Source organism: Pinus tabuliformis, chromosome 1_1 (assembly GCF_031772625.1).
Source record: "Pinus tabuliformis cultivar Carrire ecotype Pingquan chromosome 1_1, CPIR1, whole genome shotgun sequence".
Classification (NCBI taxonomy): Eukaryota; Viridiplantae; Streptophyta; class Pinopsida; order Pinales; family Pinaceae; genus Pinus; species Pinus tabuliformis.
The window spans coordinates 110034827-110055080 of record NC_142297.1 but is presented as its reverse complement, the minus strand read 5'-3'; the positions used below and the strand labels follow the sequence as shown (position 1 = coordinate 110055080).

General features: G+C 38.3%; 2 protein-coding genes across 2 annotated transcripts; both read left to right on the top strand.

The window, feature by feature from the left end:
• Nucleotides 1–1560: 1560 nt before the first annotated feature.
• LOC149211886 (uncharacterized) lies at nucleotides 1561–2232 on the top strand. Its single transcript, XM_089388502.1, has one exon. It carries the CDS (start codon nucleotides 1561–1563, stop codon nucleotides 2230–2232), a length of 672 nt encoding a protein of 223 aa, XP_089244628.1.
• Nucleotides 2233–2730: 498 nt separating this feature from the next.
• Nucleotides 2731–3180, top strand: LOC149211885 (uncharacterized). The gene has a single exon (XM_089388501.1). It carries the CDS (start codon nucleotides 2731–2733, stop codon nucleotides 3178–3180), a length of 450 nt encoding a protein of 149 aa, XP_089244627.1.
• The last annotated feature ends 17074 nt before the right edge of the window (nucleotides 3181–20254 follow it).

Sequence of the window (20254 nt, the reverse complement as noted above, 5' to 3'; positions counted from 1 at the left end):
GTTGATCAGGAAGGGATTGAAAAAGTGCTGATGGAGTATCACAAAGGAATACTGGCAGAACCTCAAATAGACAGGTCTGAAGCTATAAAGGAAGTTTGCACTGCAATTCCTAGAATTGTTACAGAAGACCAGAATAGAGCCCTAATGAGAGCTGCTAGTATGGAAGAGGTGGAGGAAGTAGTGATGAGCATGAAGAAAGGAACAACGCCAGGACCGGATGGTTTTACGGTCGATTTCTACCAAGCGGGCTGGCACTTCATGGGAAAAGAAATTCTGGAACTGATAGAAGAATCTCGTATAAACCAAAAGGTATGGCCAGCTCTTAACTCCACTTTTTTCACTTTGATTCCTAAAAGCGATAATTCAGAGGATGCTAAGGGATTTAGACCCATTGCCCTATGTAATGTTATCTATAAAATAATTGCATCCCTGATGGCCAAAAGACTGAAACCCCTGCTAGATAGTCTGATATCCCCTGAACAAACCGGGTTCGTAGAAGGTCGACAAATCCTAGATGGTCTAGTGGTCACTCAAGAAGTAATCCACTCTTTGAAGGAAAAGAAACAAAAAGGAATGATGGTTAAATTAGACTTGTCAAAAGCTTATGATAGGATCAATTGGCAATATTTGGAAGAAATTTTGGGAAGTTTTGGTTTTGGGAGCAGGTGGATAAAGTGGGTTCACAGTCTTATATCAACCCCAAACTTCTCAATTTTAACCAATGGAACCCCCTCGAAAATCTTCAAGGCTTCTAGAGGAATAAGACAAGGCGATCCCCTATCTCCTTTCCTCTTTATTCTTGCAGCAGAAGGCCTGGGCAGATACCTTAAGAAAGAAAGAGCAGCAAATAAAATCAAAGGGCTAAGACTATGGGGCAATGAACTGCCAATAACCCATCAGCAATTCGTTGATGATATCATGTTATTTGGGGAACCAACCGTAAAAGAAGTGAGAAATCTGAAGAAGGTCTTGGATTTATTTGCGGAAGCATCGGGTATGGAAATCAATAAAGAAAAATCTTGCACCTTCATATTCAATACCATAGAGCCAGTTAAAAGCCACTTGACCAGGATGCTGGATTTCAAGCAAGGGAACCTCCCAACCAAATACTTGGGAAACGTTTTGGACTTCAACTCTAAAAAACAGAAAAACTGGCAAGGAGTCCTGGAGAAATTAAAAAACAGAGTGGCTAGCTGGGCTTTCAGAACCTTAAACATTGCTGGAAGGATTGTACTCGTAAAATCAGTGCTTCAGGCAATCCCCATATATCCACTATCGATTATGGCAGTGCCTCAAGGGGTATGCACTAAGATCAGAGAAATCCTGAGGAAGTTCATATGGGGAGGCTCGGCCCAGCAGAAGAAGTGGGCCTTAGTATCATGGAAACATCTGACGAAACGAAAGGAAGAGGGAGGATTGGGTCTACGCCATCCAGACAAACTCAACAAGGTGCTTGGTGCAAAACTTTGGCGACGATGGCTGAGAGGGGGCAATGATCTATGGAAACAAATATGGAGACGCAAGTACGATATGCCAGATACTACAGAGAGTATTTACTAAATGCAGGAAACCCCAAAGGGATCGGCAATCTGGGATCTAGCCCGTCAAAATCGAAGTATAGTAGATAAGAATGCTTTCTGGGAAATTAGAGAAGGAGGGGAGGCCAAATTATGGGATGAGAATTGGCAACAGAGGGAGAAAATGTGTAGAATACAAAAAATCCAGAATATACAGGAGAGGATAGGAGACAATCACATATATGTCAAAGATTATTGGAAGGAAAACGAACTGGATGGAATATGGCAGAAATGGACAACTCCAGAGGACTGGGGCATGGAGATAAATCAAGAGCAGCAGGAAGCGTTCATGGAAGAGGTAGAGTCCAGGAATGTCAAAGCACGAATGGGTAGGGATATCCTCAGATGGGGTAAGTCTATGAAAGGATCCTTTACGGTCAAAGAGGCGTACTATCTAGCTAACCATCAGGGAGCAACTGATGAAAACCAAGAATGGAAGATCATCTGGGGCAAAAACTGGTGGCCGAAAATTACTCTCTTTGCATGGTTAGTAGCTAAGGGTAAGATCCTGACATGGGATAAACTTCAAAAGAAAGGCTTCAGTGGGCCTTCAAAATGCCACATGTGTAAAAAAGAAGCGAAAACTCAAGAGCACCTTCTAATCAAATGTGTTTATGCTAGGAACCTGTGGATGGAAATCGGGAAATTATTCTAGAAACCTGAGAGGTCTCCGAGAGAAACAAATGAAGTGAATTTTCAATGGCAGAAAGAAAAATTCCAATGTAAAGTAATCCGTAGGGCCTGGGATCTCATTGCCGGTTTTATGATCTGGATGGTATGGAAAGAAAGGAACCGCAGAGTTTTCGAAGACAAAGCTAAAAACTCGGTAAAAATATGGGACAGAGTAGTGAACTTAACTAGAGAATCAATTCTGGTAGAGAAGTGGGATGCGGAAGACTGGCAAGCTGACCAGGGAGAAGAGAAAATTCTTAAGAACCTAAATTTGAATTTTGAAATGGTGCATAGTAAGAAAGTTGATAGATTTATTATGAGACCTCAAAGCCACGACAAGTTTGCTTACCCCAAAGACAACTTTATGAAATTGAACTTTGATGGGGCTTCAAAGGGGAACCCAGGTAATGCTGGATTCGGGGGAATTTTCCGAGACAGCCAGAGAAACACCAGATAGATTTATGCAGAGTGGGGTGGCGAGATGACAAATAATGAAGCTGAATTATGGGCGATTCACCAGGGATTGAGAATTGCGATCCGAAACGGGTATAGAAAACTGGAAATAGAAGGAGATTCCCAGATGGCAATTGAAATCCTAAAGAAATTTAATAATGGGAAGAATTGGGAGAAGGTTACCAACAGCTGGCGCACAGCAGGGATCGTTCAAGAAATAGCAGACCTTCTGAAAAAAATTGAGTACAAAATATTTAATCATGTGAAAAGGAGTGGAAACCGAGCGGCAGATTTCCTTGCGAATCAGGGTTGCAAGGATCGAAGCGGCAAGGTAGACAATCAGTGGAGATCGTTGCGGCCCAACAAAGAGTGGGAGGAATTGGCCAGCATCATTAATGAGGATCATGAACAAGCAACGAATGAAAACAATGAACAAGCAACTAACGAGAATCATAGCATTCGTGCGACGGGCAGGTGAGTTGGATCGGCAGACCCAGACATTTAATGAATGTCAGTTAAGGTGAAGAAAGGATATCATGGACAAGCATGATGTAGTACAGCAGGAGTATGTGGTGACAGGAATGAAGAAATCACCTCGCGGCAAGACAATTAACGCAAGTGAGTGGAGTGGAGGAAAAAGAGGTATGTCAGAACCCATAAATGGAAATGAAGCAAGTCGGACAGTTGATAGGACAGGAAGAGGGTGAATCAACAGGTGGCATCGAAAGGCCAAGTTGATAGGCAAGAGGAGTAGGGAAAGAAGGATTATAACCGAGCGGCAACAAGGGATTCAACAACAAGTGAATTGCATTGGAACCCCGAGAGCGAGGAGAGGAACAGAGGTGGTGAGCAGTTACAGAGAGAGGTTGCGCCGAAAACCTACTGAGGCTGCCATGGAAACGAGAAAGAGAGCAAGGATCACAGAAGAAATGGAAGCCAAGGAAGGCAGGGTAAGGGATAGAAAAGGCAAGGCGATTGCAAAGGAAGAGACAATTGAAGAAATATATGAAGTTTACGATGATTCTGAGGAGGAGGAGGACCGGCAAGATAAATGCAGGAGAGATAAGGAGCATAGCAGAACTGTAGAAGGATGGGAGAACCATCAAAACAACGATGAGCAGCCGGGACAACGGGGAGGAAGGGTAAGGCAGAGTGGCAGATGGAGGGGAAGCAGACAGGCTGCAAGCGGGACGGATCCAAGCAGCACGAGAGGCAGAGGAGCGAACAGATACCGAGGAGCAAGGGGAGGTCGACGTGGGCAGAGGGGGAGACTGGGCAAAACGACAAGCCGGTCGCTAGACAGGAAAATCCAACAAGCAAAGAAGGCATATAACCAGAACACGAACCCCAGAATTAGACGAATTATACAGAATATGGAGGAAGACGCCATTCAAGCTCAGTCGGATTCTGAGATGGAGGACTGGGAGTTCCTTCTCCACGACCCTGGTAACACTAAGGGCAGACTGTCTTTATTTAAACAGTCCCTTCATATATACTGGGTAATGAAAAGATTGCTGGCCAAAGCTCTAGAGCAAGCTGCAACAGAGATGGCTGAACTTGCGCAGGGGGTTCCCAACCTGAGAAGGGAGCTCCGAATTATCCAAATTTCCTTGGAGATGCAGGAGAAGAAGCTGGACGAGATCCAACAACTGATAAAGGCAGGAAATCAGAATGCAATCAAGGAGACAACCCAGCGTCCAGAGGCAGAAGCTGAGTAATTTCAGATATGTTTTTTTTAATTTTGATGAAAATAGATAGTATAGATAATTCCAGTGTGTTCCAAGTATTAGATGATGAAATCTGTTATATGCAAGTAAGTAGGATTAGAAATTTGAAAGACTGCTTAGTGTATTTAGCTTGGTCAACCAGACTATGGATCTTTTATTTTTGGGCAGCTATTAAGAACTTCAGGTGGCTTAATCACTCGGTTTCCCCAAGAGGGTGAGTGGAAGGCAACCCCTTTTTGATATGTATTTTGATTTGAAGTAATAGAAAAAAGAGAGCAACACCTTAGCCTACAAAAAAAAAATAAAAAAAAAATTCATGAATACCGTCCTTCACTGGGATAAGAAATTATGTGCTGACCAAATAATAGATACAATTGCCATAAATTCCAGGAACTCGGATTTACCTTGACCTAGTTTATTCAACATAGCTGACCATTGCTTTTATGATATTCTACAAGAAGAAAGTACTCTTTCCAATTGCAATCCATTGGAATAAAAAATCAATAAGTAATAAGCTACCTCAAGTCATAACAGAAATAAGAACAATAACTTACTGGCATTAAAAGACAAGAATATGCCAAAGTTAAGAGTTAACACCAATGTCAGCTTACAACATTCCTACTAGAAGAATTCATTGACAACAACGCTCTTTCTAAAACATATAAATCTACAACCTTATCTTCTGGAAATGTATATGTGAAACTAAGGCCAAATTCGATCAGGACCTATTTCAAAAAAATTATAATTTACAAATATCAAATATTCATTTTCCCTCATGAGCATCAACCAAGAATGTCTAGCAAAAAAATTGTTAAGTTTTGTTTGACCTACCAATCGTGATGTTGACTTACTTACTCTTTCCATAGTTAGATCTTGAGGGGATCTTCAATACTTTTCTTTTCCTCTTGATATGTTCTTGCATAGTTCACAAATCTCTTGAAATGACAATTGAGATATATCTCCTTTTCCCATCTGGTTAAGAATATCAATCCATTCATCCCTTATAGCTTTTAGTAGGAGAGTTTTTAATGTGTCTAATCCTAAATCATGCAATTTAGATCTTTTGACATTATAAGTAAATCTCTCCACTAAATATTCTAGGCTTTCATCCTCTTTTTGGTTCATATTAAAGACTTTATTTCTAAGGTCATGGTGTATGCAATAATCTTTATATTTTCCCAAAAATACTATTTTCATATCATCCCATGTCCTTATAGAATTTATTCCTAAATTCATGAACCATCTAAGAGCTCTATACTTGAATGTTGCTGGAAACAAATTCAATTTTTGAATGTGTAATGAGTAGCCATAATATCTACAAATATTTAAAATTTGAAAAGAAATGTTTCTGGGTCTTCTAATCTCATACCTTTGAAGTTAGGAAGTACGAATGGAGGTATGTTCTTCATATGAACGTTGATATTAGTTTCTTGAATAGGAAATTCAAAAGGATCTTCCTCATTATCATCATCTCCATCCATTTATTCAACTTATTTATTTTTCACCTCTTCTTCTACCTACGAAACTATGAATTCATGATGCGAAAGATGATGTGGCTCTTACTGCACCACATGATTTAGTGGGGGTGGTAGGTGATTGAAGTCTTTTTTTTTAATGAATTTACCTCTAGGATATACTAAAATGAAATTAATCTTATGCAACTAAATATATGCAACTAAGAATGACATGCAATTGAAAGCTCAAACCTATTTATACTTCCCCGGAAATGACGCCAAAATGTTGGGCAGTTTAATTGACTTCTAAATTACTTGCATTTATATGTCAATCTGGGTGTGTGAGCTTGCGAAGTATATATGCATTGTATGTGCTAGGAAATTTACTTTCAATTCAAAGAAAAAAAGGAAAATAATTAGAAAGATGCAAAAATGTAATGAAAATCTATCTATGACTAATTTCACATGTTTTTTTTAATTCCAACTCAAGACTTGAAAATTAATTCAAAGCAAATTTATTCTAAAGAAAGGGATTCAATATCTATTCTAACAATGGAAATATATATTCTAGTGAACTTGAAAGACAAGATTATTCTATGAACTTGAAAAACAAGATTATTCTATTTTTTTTAAGAGAAATTTAATCTAATCAACTTGGAAAGAAAACTAAGTCTATCAATTTGTGAAAGTAAAGTTGATCTAAAGACTACAATACTTTGAAATAAAAAACTATTCTAGAGTATAACAAACAAAATGAAATGAAATAATAATTATGGAAGCCTAAAAAATATTACTGATGTGTTCACTCTAAACCAAAGTTAATCATATCCTAACACCCACAAATTCGACACTTAAGCTTACAAGACAATTTGAGGTAAATATTTTGGTGTTTTTGATTTATTATCAAATGCTTGATCTATAATGAAACATGGAAAAATGAGTGCAATTTTAGTTTAAAAAAAAAGAGCATTGACATGAACCTGAACATCTAAATAAATTGAACAATTGAATGAGGAAAATTCTAATCTAATTGCAAAGCATAAGAAATTGAAAAAAAATAATAAAATACAACTATACTATCTCTCACACATCCTTAGGGGGGCCTCCTAGTGAGTGTGAGATGTTTAAAAACTCAGATCACAACACTGGAATCGCCAACCACATTCAAAATTGAACCATAACATAGATTGCATTCATTAAAAAAAAATGATTTTTCTTCTTCAAGCAGTAGCAACACTTACAAATTGGTATCCATCCTTGACATCTAGTCCCTCCTCTCATCAAAGAGGCTACAATTTATAGAGTTTTGAGGCAATTAACAAACTCATAATTTTCTTACTTGAGTTTTGGTCATGAGATCAGCTTTGAAAAAAAAATCCAATCTAATTTTATGGATCCTTGGATCAAAGATCAACCCAAATATGATAAGAGTGATATCCCTGCCACGAATTTGCTAAAGAATATCTCGTTCCAATCTTTTTGGTGACTAGGTGTTAACTGTGAAATTACAAAATCATTTGTTCACGCAATAGGAAAAATAGGGCTCTAGAGAACCCCGAGAATCTCTCAAATGGTAAAGAATTTAAGGAAACTGCTATCATGGAACATAATTGGGCTCGTGCTGAAAAAAAACCCATGATTTATTTTTCCAAAATGCATTTTCATTTTCTCATAAAACGAGTTTGAAGTTGGCTGGTCAAAACTGCTGCATTTTTCCTTTGATCTCTTGTTGGAGGTCCACATGTGCAATTTGGGTGGAATTTGACCAATACAAATCCATATTGGAGCTTCTAGAAACCAAGTCCAAGTATTGTATTTCCTTCTAGAGTGGTGCTACTACCTTAACCATGGAGATAGCTACGAAAACTTGACTAAACTGCAAAAACTTGAATTGGCCAAACTGTCATTAGTAAAACCAAGCAAATTTCTTCTTAATTCATTAAAAATAATGGAAATAATAATAATAAACCATGTAAATATCTATGTGGGAATTTGGTCTGTTTATGGAGAAATATGGTTAAAAATGTTGATAATGGGTGAATGGAATGATGTGAAAATGGATGGTTTCGTCAACAAAATCATGACAAGTTGGAGGCCCAACAACTACCTACTCAAAATTACTAGAAACATCTACTACATCAAGTAATATAAAAATGTCAGTGTAACCATAAAATCAAATGGTTATTTGATCATTTTCTGCTCATGTTTTCCTCAAGCAAACAGAAAAATTTAGAATATGACAACTCCAATTCCAGGTGAAATGAATAACTTTGATCCGAGAATACTACACACTTCACATTTTCTGATGATTGCTTCATTCTAGTAAAAGAATCTTCAAAATCATGAAAACCTACCCTTTCTTGAAAACTAGCAAAAATATAAGGATCTCTTTCATTCATAGTTGTTGGTTGTTTCATGTGATTAAATTGATCCTCCTAAAAAATGGTAGTAAATTGTCCTTTTCTTCTATCATGCAGATCAGAAACAACATCTATCTCAAGTTCATTTTCAAAATGAAATGAAGCCAATGGTTCTGTTGTGGCCACCAACAACCCCCCTCCTTATTTAGTATTAGCAATAACACTAGATAAGTGGGGACCCTTAGTAAAAAATTCAAAAAATTCAATTACAACTCATGTATTCTACTCGTTAAGAAAACATCGCATCGCGCGAAGAAAATAAGACATTTCTTTGTGAGTACAATGATAAACTGCGAAAATGCGATACGAAATCCATCGCATCGCATGCAGTAAGAAACGCTCATATTCGAAAACCTTAAGAAATCGCCAATGGCCGCTATGCGACATCGCATATCGCAACATCGCATAAACAACACATAACCATTTAACGAATTGTAACAATCTGCGATCTCGCGATAACGCGATACTGCGATCGACGATCTTGCGATCGCGCGAAACAACAATCTGTGATTTTGCGATAAATGTGATCGGGAAACCCTGCGATAACACATCTTGATGAAAATGTGATAACGCGATAACGCGATGATGCGATGCTGCAATGCGAATCGCAAAAATTTTCCATCGCAGATTTTCCCCGGCTCAACATTCAAGAAAAAGCTGTCCATAAACCAAAAATTGGATACGCGCTTTAATGAAAATTAATGAATGATATGCCAAGTGTTAATGAAAGACAGTTTTGTGTTTTCCGAAGAGTTATTTCACGTGAGGTGGCATGTTTTTGTACATCCGTAGAGTTCAGAGCTTTCTTGTCAATTTTTATTATCATTACTCTCTCCTTATGTGTGAACTGCAGGAATGAAAAACAAAAACAATATGAAGCAATGTGCAGGGAGCGATTAAGGAAAAGGGTAAAGCTCGAAAAGCTCGTAAGCAGAGAAGAAATACCCTCATGAACTGATACTGCATGCAACAGAGCCGCAAAATCCCATAGCACTGCTGAGCTATCCATTACAGATCTGTCAGTCAGAGCCATGGTTGAATGAGTGGTTGAACAATGCTGATATCAACAGGCGACTTAACACTCAAGGTCAGAAGCTCACGAAAGTAGCATGTTACAAAATTTTAAAGCTTATACCCGGTGAAGGAAAAGGCTCTAAAGGTGAAAAACGCACCAGAAAGGCCCGGATCAAAGAACGGAGGTAGTTTCCGATGCGTGCGCTAGGCTGAGAAAATTGTTCAAAAAGCAAAGTCCTTAACTGCTTAGTCACTCGTAAGCCGGGAAAACGCAAGAAAGCAAAGGCAGAAGCAATTTGAGGGTTAACCAAGTGGAATTTGGATCATTACTGAGCATATACAGTAAATCCACCTAGCCAAAGGATGATTCTCAAGAATATCTTCTATTTTGCTGAAAAAATGGTGCCAGCGCTTGCCATTTCTGTTTGCTTAGCTCAACCAAAAGCGGAATACAGTCAGCTGACTCTACCCAGGCAATATTGAATGCTCGCAACATTAAGGAGCAAATGCAGAAATAGTTAGAGATTAGATTTAATTTTTAGAAATAATTTTGCTTAGAAAAAGGGCGGTCATTTAAACCATATCCTGAATCTGTGTAATTAATTTATTTAGTTAGTAGTATTTAAACCCTTCTCATGCATTTAGAGAAGGGTCCAGAAATTTATCAAAAACTTGTCCTCAGAACATGCACTTTTGCACCCTCAGAGGAGGTTTTGGTGAATGAATGGATAAAGATTTGTTGATGTTTGCATTTGATATCTGTTACCGATGTTGCACTTCTGTACTCTTAGTAGATGTTAGAGCAAGGAGAGATAAATCATTATTGCTTGAAGCTTATGAGTAGGACCAGTCATAAATGGTATTTTTATCTCTTGACCATTTCTGCTATGTTAAAGTGATATACAGTTTTTAGTTGTTTATATGTTATTGCATGAATGCTTGAGTTATCATTTGGCACTTTTGTGCGGTGGTAGCTATTTATTTATGTTTAATGTATGAATAGCTTATTATGCGATATGATGTTCACAACTGTTTTGCCTAACTTTTTATGCAAAGTGGTTCATCTTAATTGATTTCCTTTCTTATAATCGTTGAATGATCATTATTACCAGTTGTTATTTGAAATCTCTTTAGATCGCATAATAAAAGAGTTAAATCCCAGGTTAGCTTAGATTAGATGTGCTGTTTTTATTAGATTACAATAGCATAGAATTAGATTAAGTTTGAATTAGAATAGCTTATATAGTTACTGTTAGATCAGCAACATCCAATTCTACACACACACACCCATAGATTGGGAAACTGGTCCCATTATCCCCAGTCGGACCTGCTATACCAAACGGATAAGGAGCTGCCAACCAAGGTCCGGACCAGGCGGGTATACCCCTTGTTGTCGACCCGATTTTCGGGGCTTCAACATATTTGGCGCTAGAAGGAGGGCCTGAACTATGAATGGAAAGTAAATCAAAATCTGAATACCATTCTGAGAGTAAATCGCCCTCATCATCTCCCCTGACTTCCCCATTACATTTAAATCCAGAGTCAGAAGTCGCTTGAGTATCAACCGCTGCTACACACCCTGATATTTCAGACCAATCTACCATTGAACCTCCTGAAGTCGAATCCCTGATTCACAAACTTCAGCAATTTTCCATTTCTCCTCAGAGGTCTGATAAATCTCAAGGCAGCGTGACTTTGCAGTACAACCCTGCTCATCCCCTGACCAGGCTAAAGAGTGAAAAGTTTGGCGTTCAGCCAACCGAATTACCTCTTCCCACCAGGAAAAGAGCAAGGAAATCACCGCAAGAGTCTGACAGTGAGACTCTTTCGTCTACATCATCCATCTCAACTACTTCACTGCGAAGTCAACCATCCACACCTCCACTCCAGATCATCGTCCATCCGTCCACTGGAACCCCCACAACCCCTCTTCAATCATCTACGATCATAGTATCCTCATCCTCCCAGCCACAGGGATCATCTTCTGCACTTTCCTCTGTTAGCAGTTCAACGATGGCCCAGTCTCCATGGAACAACCCTGGGGCAATTCTAATGCTCGCACCCTTGAGTCAAATACCGGCCCATCCTGAGAAATGGTTGCCTAAATTCAATCCCGAGGCAGGCATGCTAGCAGAAGAGCACATAAACAACTTCATGCTTTCCATTAATCTCAATGGAGTTACTAATGAAGATGTTGTTGTTCGGCTTTTTCCCTATACACTGCAAGGGACAGCCGAGTCATGGTACTTTTCATTACCCTCCGGATCCATTACAAGTTGGGACATCTTCCAGGATCAATTCCTAACCAAGTTTGGTGATGACAGATCAACGGCAACGTTAATCAATGACCTATCCAATCTTAAATCCGAAGCTAAAGAGCCTATCAAGGATTTCAATTTACGGTTCAACAAAATTTTCAACAAAATTCCTACTGCTTCCCAGCCCAGCGAAGAAGTACGATGTGAATGGTATATTACCGCTCTGCCATCGAACATAGTAATCTTCGTGGACAGGGCAAATAAAACAACCTTAGCTGATAACATGAAAGAGGTGATAGCAGTAGAAAAATGGATAATAGCCCTCGAAAAGAGATCCGCGATAGCGGAACGCAAGTCCAAAAAAGTCACCTTCAAGGAAGACTCCAAGAAGAAACAAGCGAAAGATCCTTTTGATTTGGAAGGATTGCAGAAAGTTCTAAAGACCATGTCCAATGAAATGGTCGACATAAAAAGGCAAGTAGCAAAAACTTCTTCGAAAAAGCCCTATAGAGCTTTTAAAAGAGGTCCTTCAACGGATGCAAAGCCACCCAATGCCATTTCAAATGCTGAATCCAAGGAAGAGGAAGAAGAAATTGCCACTGAAGGGCAGATCGACGACGAAGAAGTTGTGGAATTACATGGAATGTGGGATTTCATCCTCCCACAAGAAGAAGATCAAGAAGTATTTCCAGTTAGCACACGAAGCAAAAATCAGCTTGATCCTCCCCAAACTACCCCTAAGCCGAAGAGTGCAAGCTCTGCAACAAAAGATAAAGTCGCGACAAAGAAATCGACATCTAAAGCGACTCAAACTAGCCCAGTCCAAGCCGATGAAACGACTCCATCTAAAACACTGATAGTGTCGGATGAAATGGAGTACAATATTATTGATGACTTGAAAAAGACCAGGTCTAACATCACTCTCTACGAACTGAGCAAGTTGAAACATCAACAGAAGATAATGATGAAAGAATTACATGCCGTGCCAGTTGCACCTTTGCCTGCCGCTGTACTCTCTCAAGCTTCCCAGAACATGGGAAGACCTCCAACTAACGCGATTAGTAAGATTGATCCAAATGACATCGCCTTAATTGGAGGAAGATCAAGATCTCACACTCCCTCGTTTCTCCTTACTTATGAAATCTTCAATAAAAATGTGCACAATTGTTTGGTAGATTCCGGTGCATCATCGAATATTTTACCCAAATCTATATGTGCCAAGTTAAATGTTCAACCACAGAAATACGTAGTGCGCATAGTTCAGCTAGATCGATCTCAAGTCGCAGTGATTGGCGAACTAAATCAAGTAACCATAAGATTGTCATCCAACCCGAAGGTATGTCAGGTTATTGACATTCTAGTTGCTGATATCCTAGAATTCTATGGCTTAATCCTTAGCAGGGATTGGTCAGAGAAACTCCATGGATACTTCGCAACCGACTGGTCGCACATGTGGTTGCCCTACAATGGTAAACCGAATCAAATAAAAGTTGAACGAGAGCTACACCAGAAGTACATAGTAACGGAGTTAGAGGGAGAAAATGAACCGATAGCGTATAACAGCAGTATCATTGGCAATTACTCGGTAGATTCTTTCCTCAGAAATTTCAATGCTCATGCGTCACCTTATTTAGAAAATTTTGTTTTGTCCCAAGTCGAAAATTTTTCTCGAACTGATAGTTCGAAATGTATTAATTTTTTATATAAACCTGTAAATACATCTATGTTTTGGAAATTATTTTTTGATGGCTCTAGATCTAACGAAGGAGCAGGAGCAGGATGTGTTCTGATTAGTCCAGAAGGAGATAAGATCATGCTCACATACAGACTCGAATTCGATTGCACAAACAATACAACAGAATACGAGGCTTTGGTTCAAGGCCTGTACAAAGCAATCGGGTTGGACATCAAGTATATTCAAGTCTTTGGAGACTCTGAGATTGTGGTTAAGCAGGGACATAACACTATACATTGCTTATTAGGTCATTTAAAACACTATCAATCTTTAGTACAAGATCTGACTGAGCATTTCATAGTGTTTAATATTTCTTCAATCCCCAGACTCCAAAACGCAAGTGCAAACCTTCTGGCTAACATAGCTTCTAAGCTTATTCCCTCCGAAGATTTTAGTCCAGATAGATTCTCAATATAATTAATCTTTAGACCGTCCATTCCTGACAACATCACAAATTGGAGAGTATTCAATGACGATCCTGATATCGTAAATTTCCTCACATCTGAAGGATCCTACTCCAATCAAATAATTGACTAAGACCAGCACGATCAACAACTGCAACAAAATAGCACTAATAATGCTATACCTAAGTCGGTGGTCAAGTTAGAAGACTTATACGATTTGAAAGATCGGTTTAAAAGGTCCACCAATTCAAAACTCTACAGTTCAACCTTGAACTACGAATTAGTAAACCTAGGGACTGATGCTAAACCACAAAACATTAATCTAGGCCTCGGCCTAGTCCCTGAAGAGAAACTCGCATATATTCGTCTTTTGAGACAATATAAAAATGTTTTTGCCTGGAATTATGATGAGCTGAAAACATACGACACTTCTATCATCCAGCATACTATTCCTATGATCGATAACGAAAAACCTGTCCAACAAAAGCTGAGAAAGATCCACCCCAATTTAGAAAATAAGATAAAAACCGAGCTCAATAAGTTATTGAAAGCCAGGATAATCTTTCCCGTCAGACATTCCAAATGGGTCTCCAATATGGTACCCGTTAGAAAGAAAAACGGAGATATTAGGATCTGCATTGACTTTCGGAACCTTAACAAAGCCTGTCAAAAAGACAATTTTCCTCTTCCACCTATGGAGAAGATACTGCAGGTAGTGGCAGGCTCAGAACTAATGTCTTTCTTGGATGGATTTTCAGGGTGCAATCAAGTGTTGGTACATCCTGATGATCAGTTGAAAACCACATTCAGAACTAAATGGGGCACATACGCATATCGGAAGATGCCATTTGGTTTGATTAATGCTGGTGCCACATTTCAGAGGGCCATGGACATCGCATTCAAAGGGTTAGTCAATAAATCTGTAGTAATTTATTTGGATGATATAACAGTGTACTCGAAGAAGCGAAGCGACCATCTCAAAGACCTGAAACAAATCTTTCAACGATGTTTAAGGTATGGAATTTCACTTAACCCAAAGAAGTCTTTTTTCGCATTAAGTGAAGGGAAACTTCTAGGATTCATAGTGTCAAAATCCGGTATTCACATTGATCCCAACAGAATCAAAGAAATTTCTGAAATATCCCTACCTCATAACAAAAAAGCCATGCAATCTTTCCTTGGTCAAATCAATTTTGTAAAGAGATTCCTTCCAGATTTTTCACGAATCGTGTCTCCTTTGCAAACCATGATTAAAAAGAATTCAAATTTTAAATGGGGTCAAGATGAACATGAAGCATTCAACCTGATCAAGCTAGCTATTATTAATGCTCCATCTTTAGCAACCCCGAATTTTTCAGAATATTTTATTTTATACACATTTGCCTCAGATAAATCATATGCTACGATTCTAACTCAAGCAAATCAAGAAAAAGCGGAAGCTCCAATTGCTTTTTTTAGCTCAAATTTACAGGGTGCTGAACTCAATTATTCAACCATGGAGAAACAGACTTATGCTGTTTTCTAAGCGGTCAAATACTTCAGACCTTTCTTACTTAAAACCCATACTAAGATCATAGTACCGTTTCCAGCGGTAAGGAATCTTCTAGTACAGAAGGATGTGGGTGAGAAAAGGGCCAATTGGGTCACTTCCTTATAGGAATACGACCTTGAGATCAGACCAGCAAACATCGTAAGAGGTCAAGGCTTCTGCAAAATGCTGGTCGGAGCATCACAAATTTCTGAAATTCCATCTGAAGAGGTACAAATGTGTGAGGTAAGCCTAAACGACGCAGAATCATTATATGCTGATATCATTTATTATCTTAAGAACGGGTATGCTCCTTCACACCTCGATCATACTAAGAAAAGAGCTCTCAGATTGAAAGCTAAACAATATCAGCTTATAAATGATATTCTTTTTAGAAAAAATTATGATTCTGTTCTTCTTAGGTGTCTTGAAAAAACTGAAGCTCAAAAAGTTTTGCAGGAACTCCACGATGGGCCAGCAGGCGGACATTATGCTGGAGATGCTACTGCACATAAAATCTTACGCGCAGGATATTACTGGCCTATGCTGTTCAAAGACTCGCACAGTTACGTGAGGAGATGTCAAGTCTGCCAAACTACTGCTGGAAGACAAAAGAAGCCGTCCCTGCCACTACAGCCGGTAAACATCGAGCAACCTTTCAGTCAGTGGGGCTTGGACATAATAGGTGAGATCGTTCCTCACTCTTCTAAACAACATAGATACATCCTCATGGCAACAGATTATTTACTAAATGGGTAGAAGCAGTTCCGCTCAAGACAGCTAATTATGAAAATATTATTGAGTTCATAGATCAATTTATAATCACTAGGTTTGGATTGCCATTCGCTTTAATGTTTGATAATGCATCATACTTTTCTAGAAATGCAATGACTGAGTTTGCACTTAAAAGAGGATTCAAACTTAAATATTCAGCCAATTACTATCCGCAAGGTAATGGGTTAGCTGAGTCAACAAATAAAAACCTAATCAGGATTATTAAAAGAACAGTTGACCAGAATCAAAAGAATTGGCGCAAAGCTTTGGTATATGCTTTATGGGCAGATAGAATAACGCAAAAAGCTTCAATCGGCACTTCTCCCTTTAATTTAGTTTATGGGAAAGAAGTGGTTCTTCTGACTCACTTAGCCATTCCCTCTTTGTCTTTAGTACAATACATTGATGAAGTACCCACTTCCTCCTTACATCTAAGGCAAATGGAAATAATTAAATTAGAAGAACAACGAGAACAAGCTAGGAAAACGCATGCTCATCATCAAGCGCTACTAAAATCCTCTTCTGATTCAAACATAATGACCAAAAAAGATTTTCAGATGGGAGATTTAGTTTTAAAGTCGGATAAGGCTCATGAAGAAAAGGGCAAACATACAAAATTTCAAAGGATGTGGCTTGGTCCTTTTCAGATTGTTGAAGTCATAGGTCCATCAACGTTTGTGTTACAGGATTTAGTAGGTAAGAGGGATCCTTTGCCTATTAATGGACAAATTCTCAAAAAATATTTTCCATAGAAGATTATTCTTTTATTTTTGTAGAATAGTTTTTCTTTTCATAATAAAACCAGTTGTGAGTGGTTACATTAGGTATTTACGAAAAAGACACCAATTCTCTTTCAGATTTTGAGCTTTTCGCTTGTATAAATAGCAAATCTTTTCGAAAACTGATCTTTATTATTGACGTATACAGTTAAAAACTTTAGCCTAGATATGATACTAGTTTCAACTTCAAATTTTTGATGAAAGCAACCTTTAGTGAAGAAATTGTTTTATATCAGCACAATGAAAGGTATCAATAACAAAATAAAGATTCTCTGTAGAACAGTTGTTTCCAAAAACTCTATTATTATCGTCTAGAGCTATCTTAAGGAAACAATGACTTCCTCCCTGCTAAGGAAAATCGCAGCCTTCAGAGGAATAATCCAAGGATACACTATATCTTGAAGAATAAGAGGTCTCATCACGAGTCGGCTTATCATGATCACAGATATTATAACTTGCTGACTTTGCCAATATTGTCCACCACAATAGGGCAATGACTCAAGATTATTGCAATCAAAAGACAAGGGGTCTCATCACGAGCCAGCTTGTTTAGCAAAGTTATGAATCAAGTGAATGACTGTGTCATAATTTGGCTACCAAACCAAGACATTGTTCTTTAAGAATAAAAAGAAAGTCAAAGCAATAAGTGTAAATATGGATTTTTCTTTGAAAGTTGTAGGTCACCTTAAGTAGGATACAGGATCATTGTTGGGTAACAGGTAACCCTGTCGAGGCTATAAACGCCTGCTAGCAGCAGAGGCTCTACCTACGACAAATGAGCATATTTAAAACTCGTATACAGAGGAGACTTTATTTTATCTTTACAAGACCAAGTAATGGCTGATGTAAATACAAGGACTAGCCTGAGGAAGCAAATAATTAGGAAAGAAAGAGGTTGAAACAAAATATCATTGACAGTTTAAGGCATAATGTACTCTATCTTTCCATAACAAAGTTTAATTTTCTGAAAATTTTTCTGTTTTGGAAGTTTGAAAAATTCAATAGAAAAACAGAGATAACTGGTTCTTCCAAGTGAATCGCCAATTGTTGTGGCCACCAACAACCCCCCTCCTTATTTAGTATTAGCAATGACACTAGATAAGTGAGGACCCTTAGTAAAAAATTCAAAAAATTCAATTAAAACTAATGTATTCTACTCCTTAAGAAAACATCGCATCGCGCGAAGAAAATAAGACATTTCTTTGTGAGTACAATGATAAACTGCGAAAATGCGACGCGAAATCCATCGCATCGCATGCAGTAAGAAACGCTCATATTCGAAAACCTTAAGAAATCGCCGATGGCCGATATGTGACATCGCATATCGCAACATTGCATAAACAGAACATAACCATTTAACGAATTGTAACAATCTGCGATCTCGCGATAACACGATACTGCGATCGGCGATCTTGCGATCGCGCGAAATAGCAATCTGCGATTCTGCAATAAACGTGATCGGGAAACCCTGCGATAACACATCTTGATGAAAATGTGATAATGCGATAACGCGATGATGCAATGCTGCAATGCGAATCACAGAAATTTTCCATCGTAGATTTTCCCCGGCTCAACATTCAAGAAAAAGCTGTCCATAAACCAAAAATTGAATACACGCTTTAATGAAAATTAATGAATGATACACCAAGTGTTAACGAAAGACAGTTTTGTGTTTTTCGAAGAGTTAGTTTACGTCAGGTGGCATGTTTTTGTACATCCGTAGAGTTCAGAGCTTTCTTGTCAATTTTTATTATCATTACTCTCTCCTTATGTGTGAACTGCAGGAATGAAAAACAGAAACAATATGAAGCAATGTGCAGGGAGCGATTAAGGAAAAGGGTAAAGCTCCAAAAGCTCAGAAGAAGAGAAGAAATACCCTCATGAACAGATATCGCATGCAACAGAGCCGCAAAATCCCAGAGCGCTGCTGAGCTATCCATTATAGATCTGTCAGTCAGAGCCATGGTTGAATGAGTGGTTGAACAATGCTGATATCAACAGGCGACTTAACACTCAAGGTCAGAAGCTCATGAAAGCAGCATGTTACAAAATTTTAAAGCTTATACCCAGTGAAGGAAATGGCGCTAAAGGCAAAAAACGCACCAGAAAGGCCCGGATCAAAGAACGGAGGCAGTTTCCGATGCGTGCGCTAGGCTGAGAAAATTGTTCAAAAAGCAAAGTCCTTAACTGCTTAGTCACTCGTAAGCCCGGAAAACACAAGAAAGCAAAGGCAGAAGCAATTTGAGGGTTAACCAAGTGGAATTTGGATCATTACTGAGCATACATAGTAAATCCACCTAGCCAGAGGATGATTCTCAAGAATATCTTCTATTTTGCTGAAAAAATGGTGCCAGCGCTTGCCATTTATGTTTGCTTAGCTCAACCAAAAGCGGAAGACAGTCAGCCGACTCTACCCAGGCAATATTGAATGCTCGCAACATTAAGGAGCAAATGCATAAATAGTTAGAGATTAGATTTAATTTTTAGAAATAATTTTACTTAGAAAAAGGGTGGTCATTTAAACTGTATCCTGAATCTGTGTAATTAAGTTTTTTAGTTAGTAGTATTTAAACCCTTCTCATGCATTTAGAGAAGGGTCCAGAAATTTATCAAAAACTTGTCCTCAGAACATGCACTTTTGCACCCTCGGAGGAGGTTTTGGTGAATGAATGGATAAAGATTTGTTGATGTTTGCATTTGATATCTGCTACTGATGTTGCACTTCTATACTCTTAGTAGATGTTAGAGCAAGGAGAGATAAATCATTATTGCTTGAAGCTTATGAGTAGGACCAGTGATAAATGGTACTTTTATCTCTTGACCATTTCTGCTTATATGTTAAAGTGATATACAGTTTTTAGTTGTTTATATGTTATTGCATGAATGCTTGAGTTATCATTTGGCACTTTTGTATGGTGGTAGCTATTTATTTATGTTTAATGTATGAATAGCTTATTATGCGATATGATGTTCACAACTGTTTTGCCTAACTTTTTATGCAAAGTGGTTCATCTTAATTGATTTCCTTTGTTATAATCGCTGAATGATCTTTATTACCAGTTGTTATTTGAAATCTATTTAGATCGCATAATAAAAGAGTTACATCCCGGGTTAGCTTAGATTAGATGTGCTGTTTTTATTAGATTACAATAGCATAGAATTAGATTAAAGTTTGAATTAGAATAGCTTAAATAGTTACTATTAGATCAGCAACATCCATTTCTACACACACACACCCATAGATTGGGAAACTGGTCCCATTATCCCCAGTCGGACCCGCTATACCAAACGGATAAGGAGCTGCCAACCAAGGTCCGGACCAGGCGGGTATCCCCCTTGTTGTCGACCCGATTTTCGGGGCTTCAACAGGTTCATATTTCACATCATCTATAGTAAGACAAGGCTTTGTATACTCTTGAAAAGGTTCAAAAAGGAAAGCCTTATCATATATGTCAGAAG

Coding starts and splice junctions, on each gene's coding strand:
- LOC149211886 (XM_089388502.1), top strand. CDS start 1,561: ATGCAGGAAACCCCAAAGGGATCGGCAATCTGGGATCTAGCCCGTCAA.
- LOC149211885 (XM_089388501.1), top strand. CDS start 2,731: ATGACAAATAATGAAGCTGAATTATGGGCGATTCACCAGGGATTGAGA.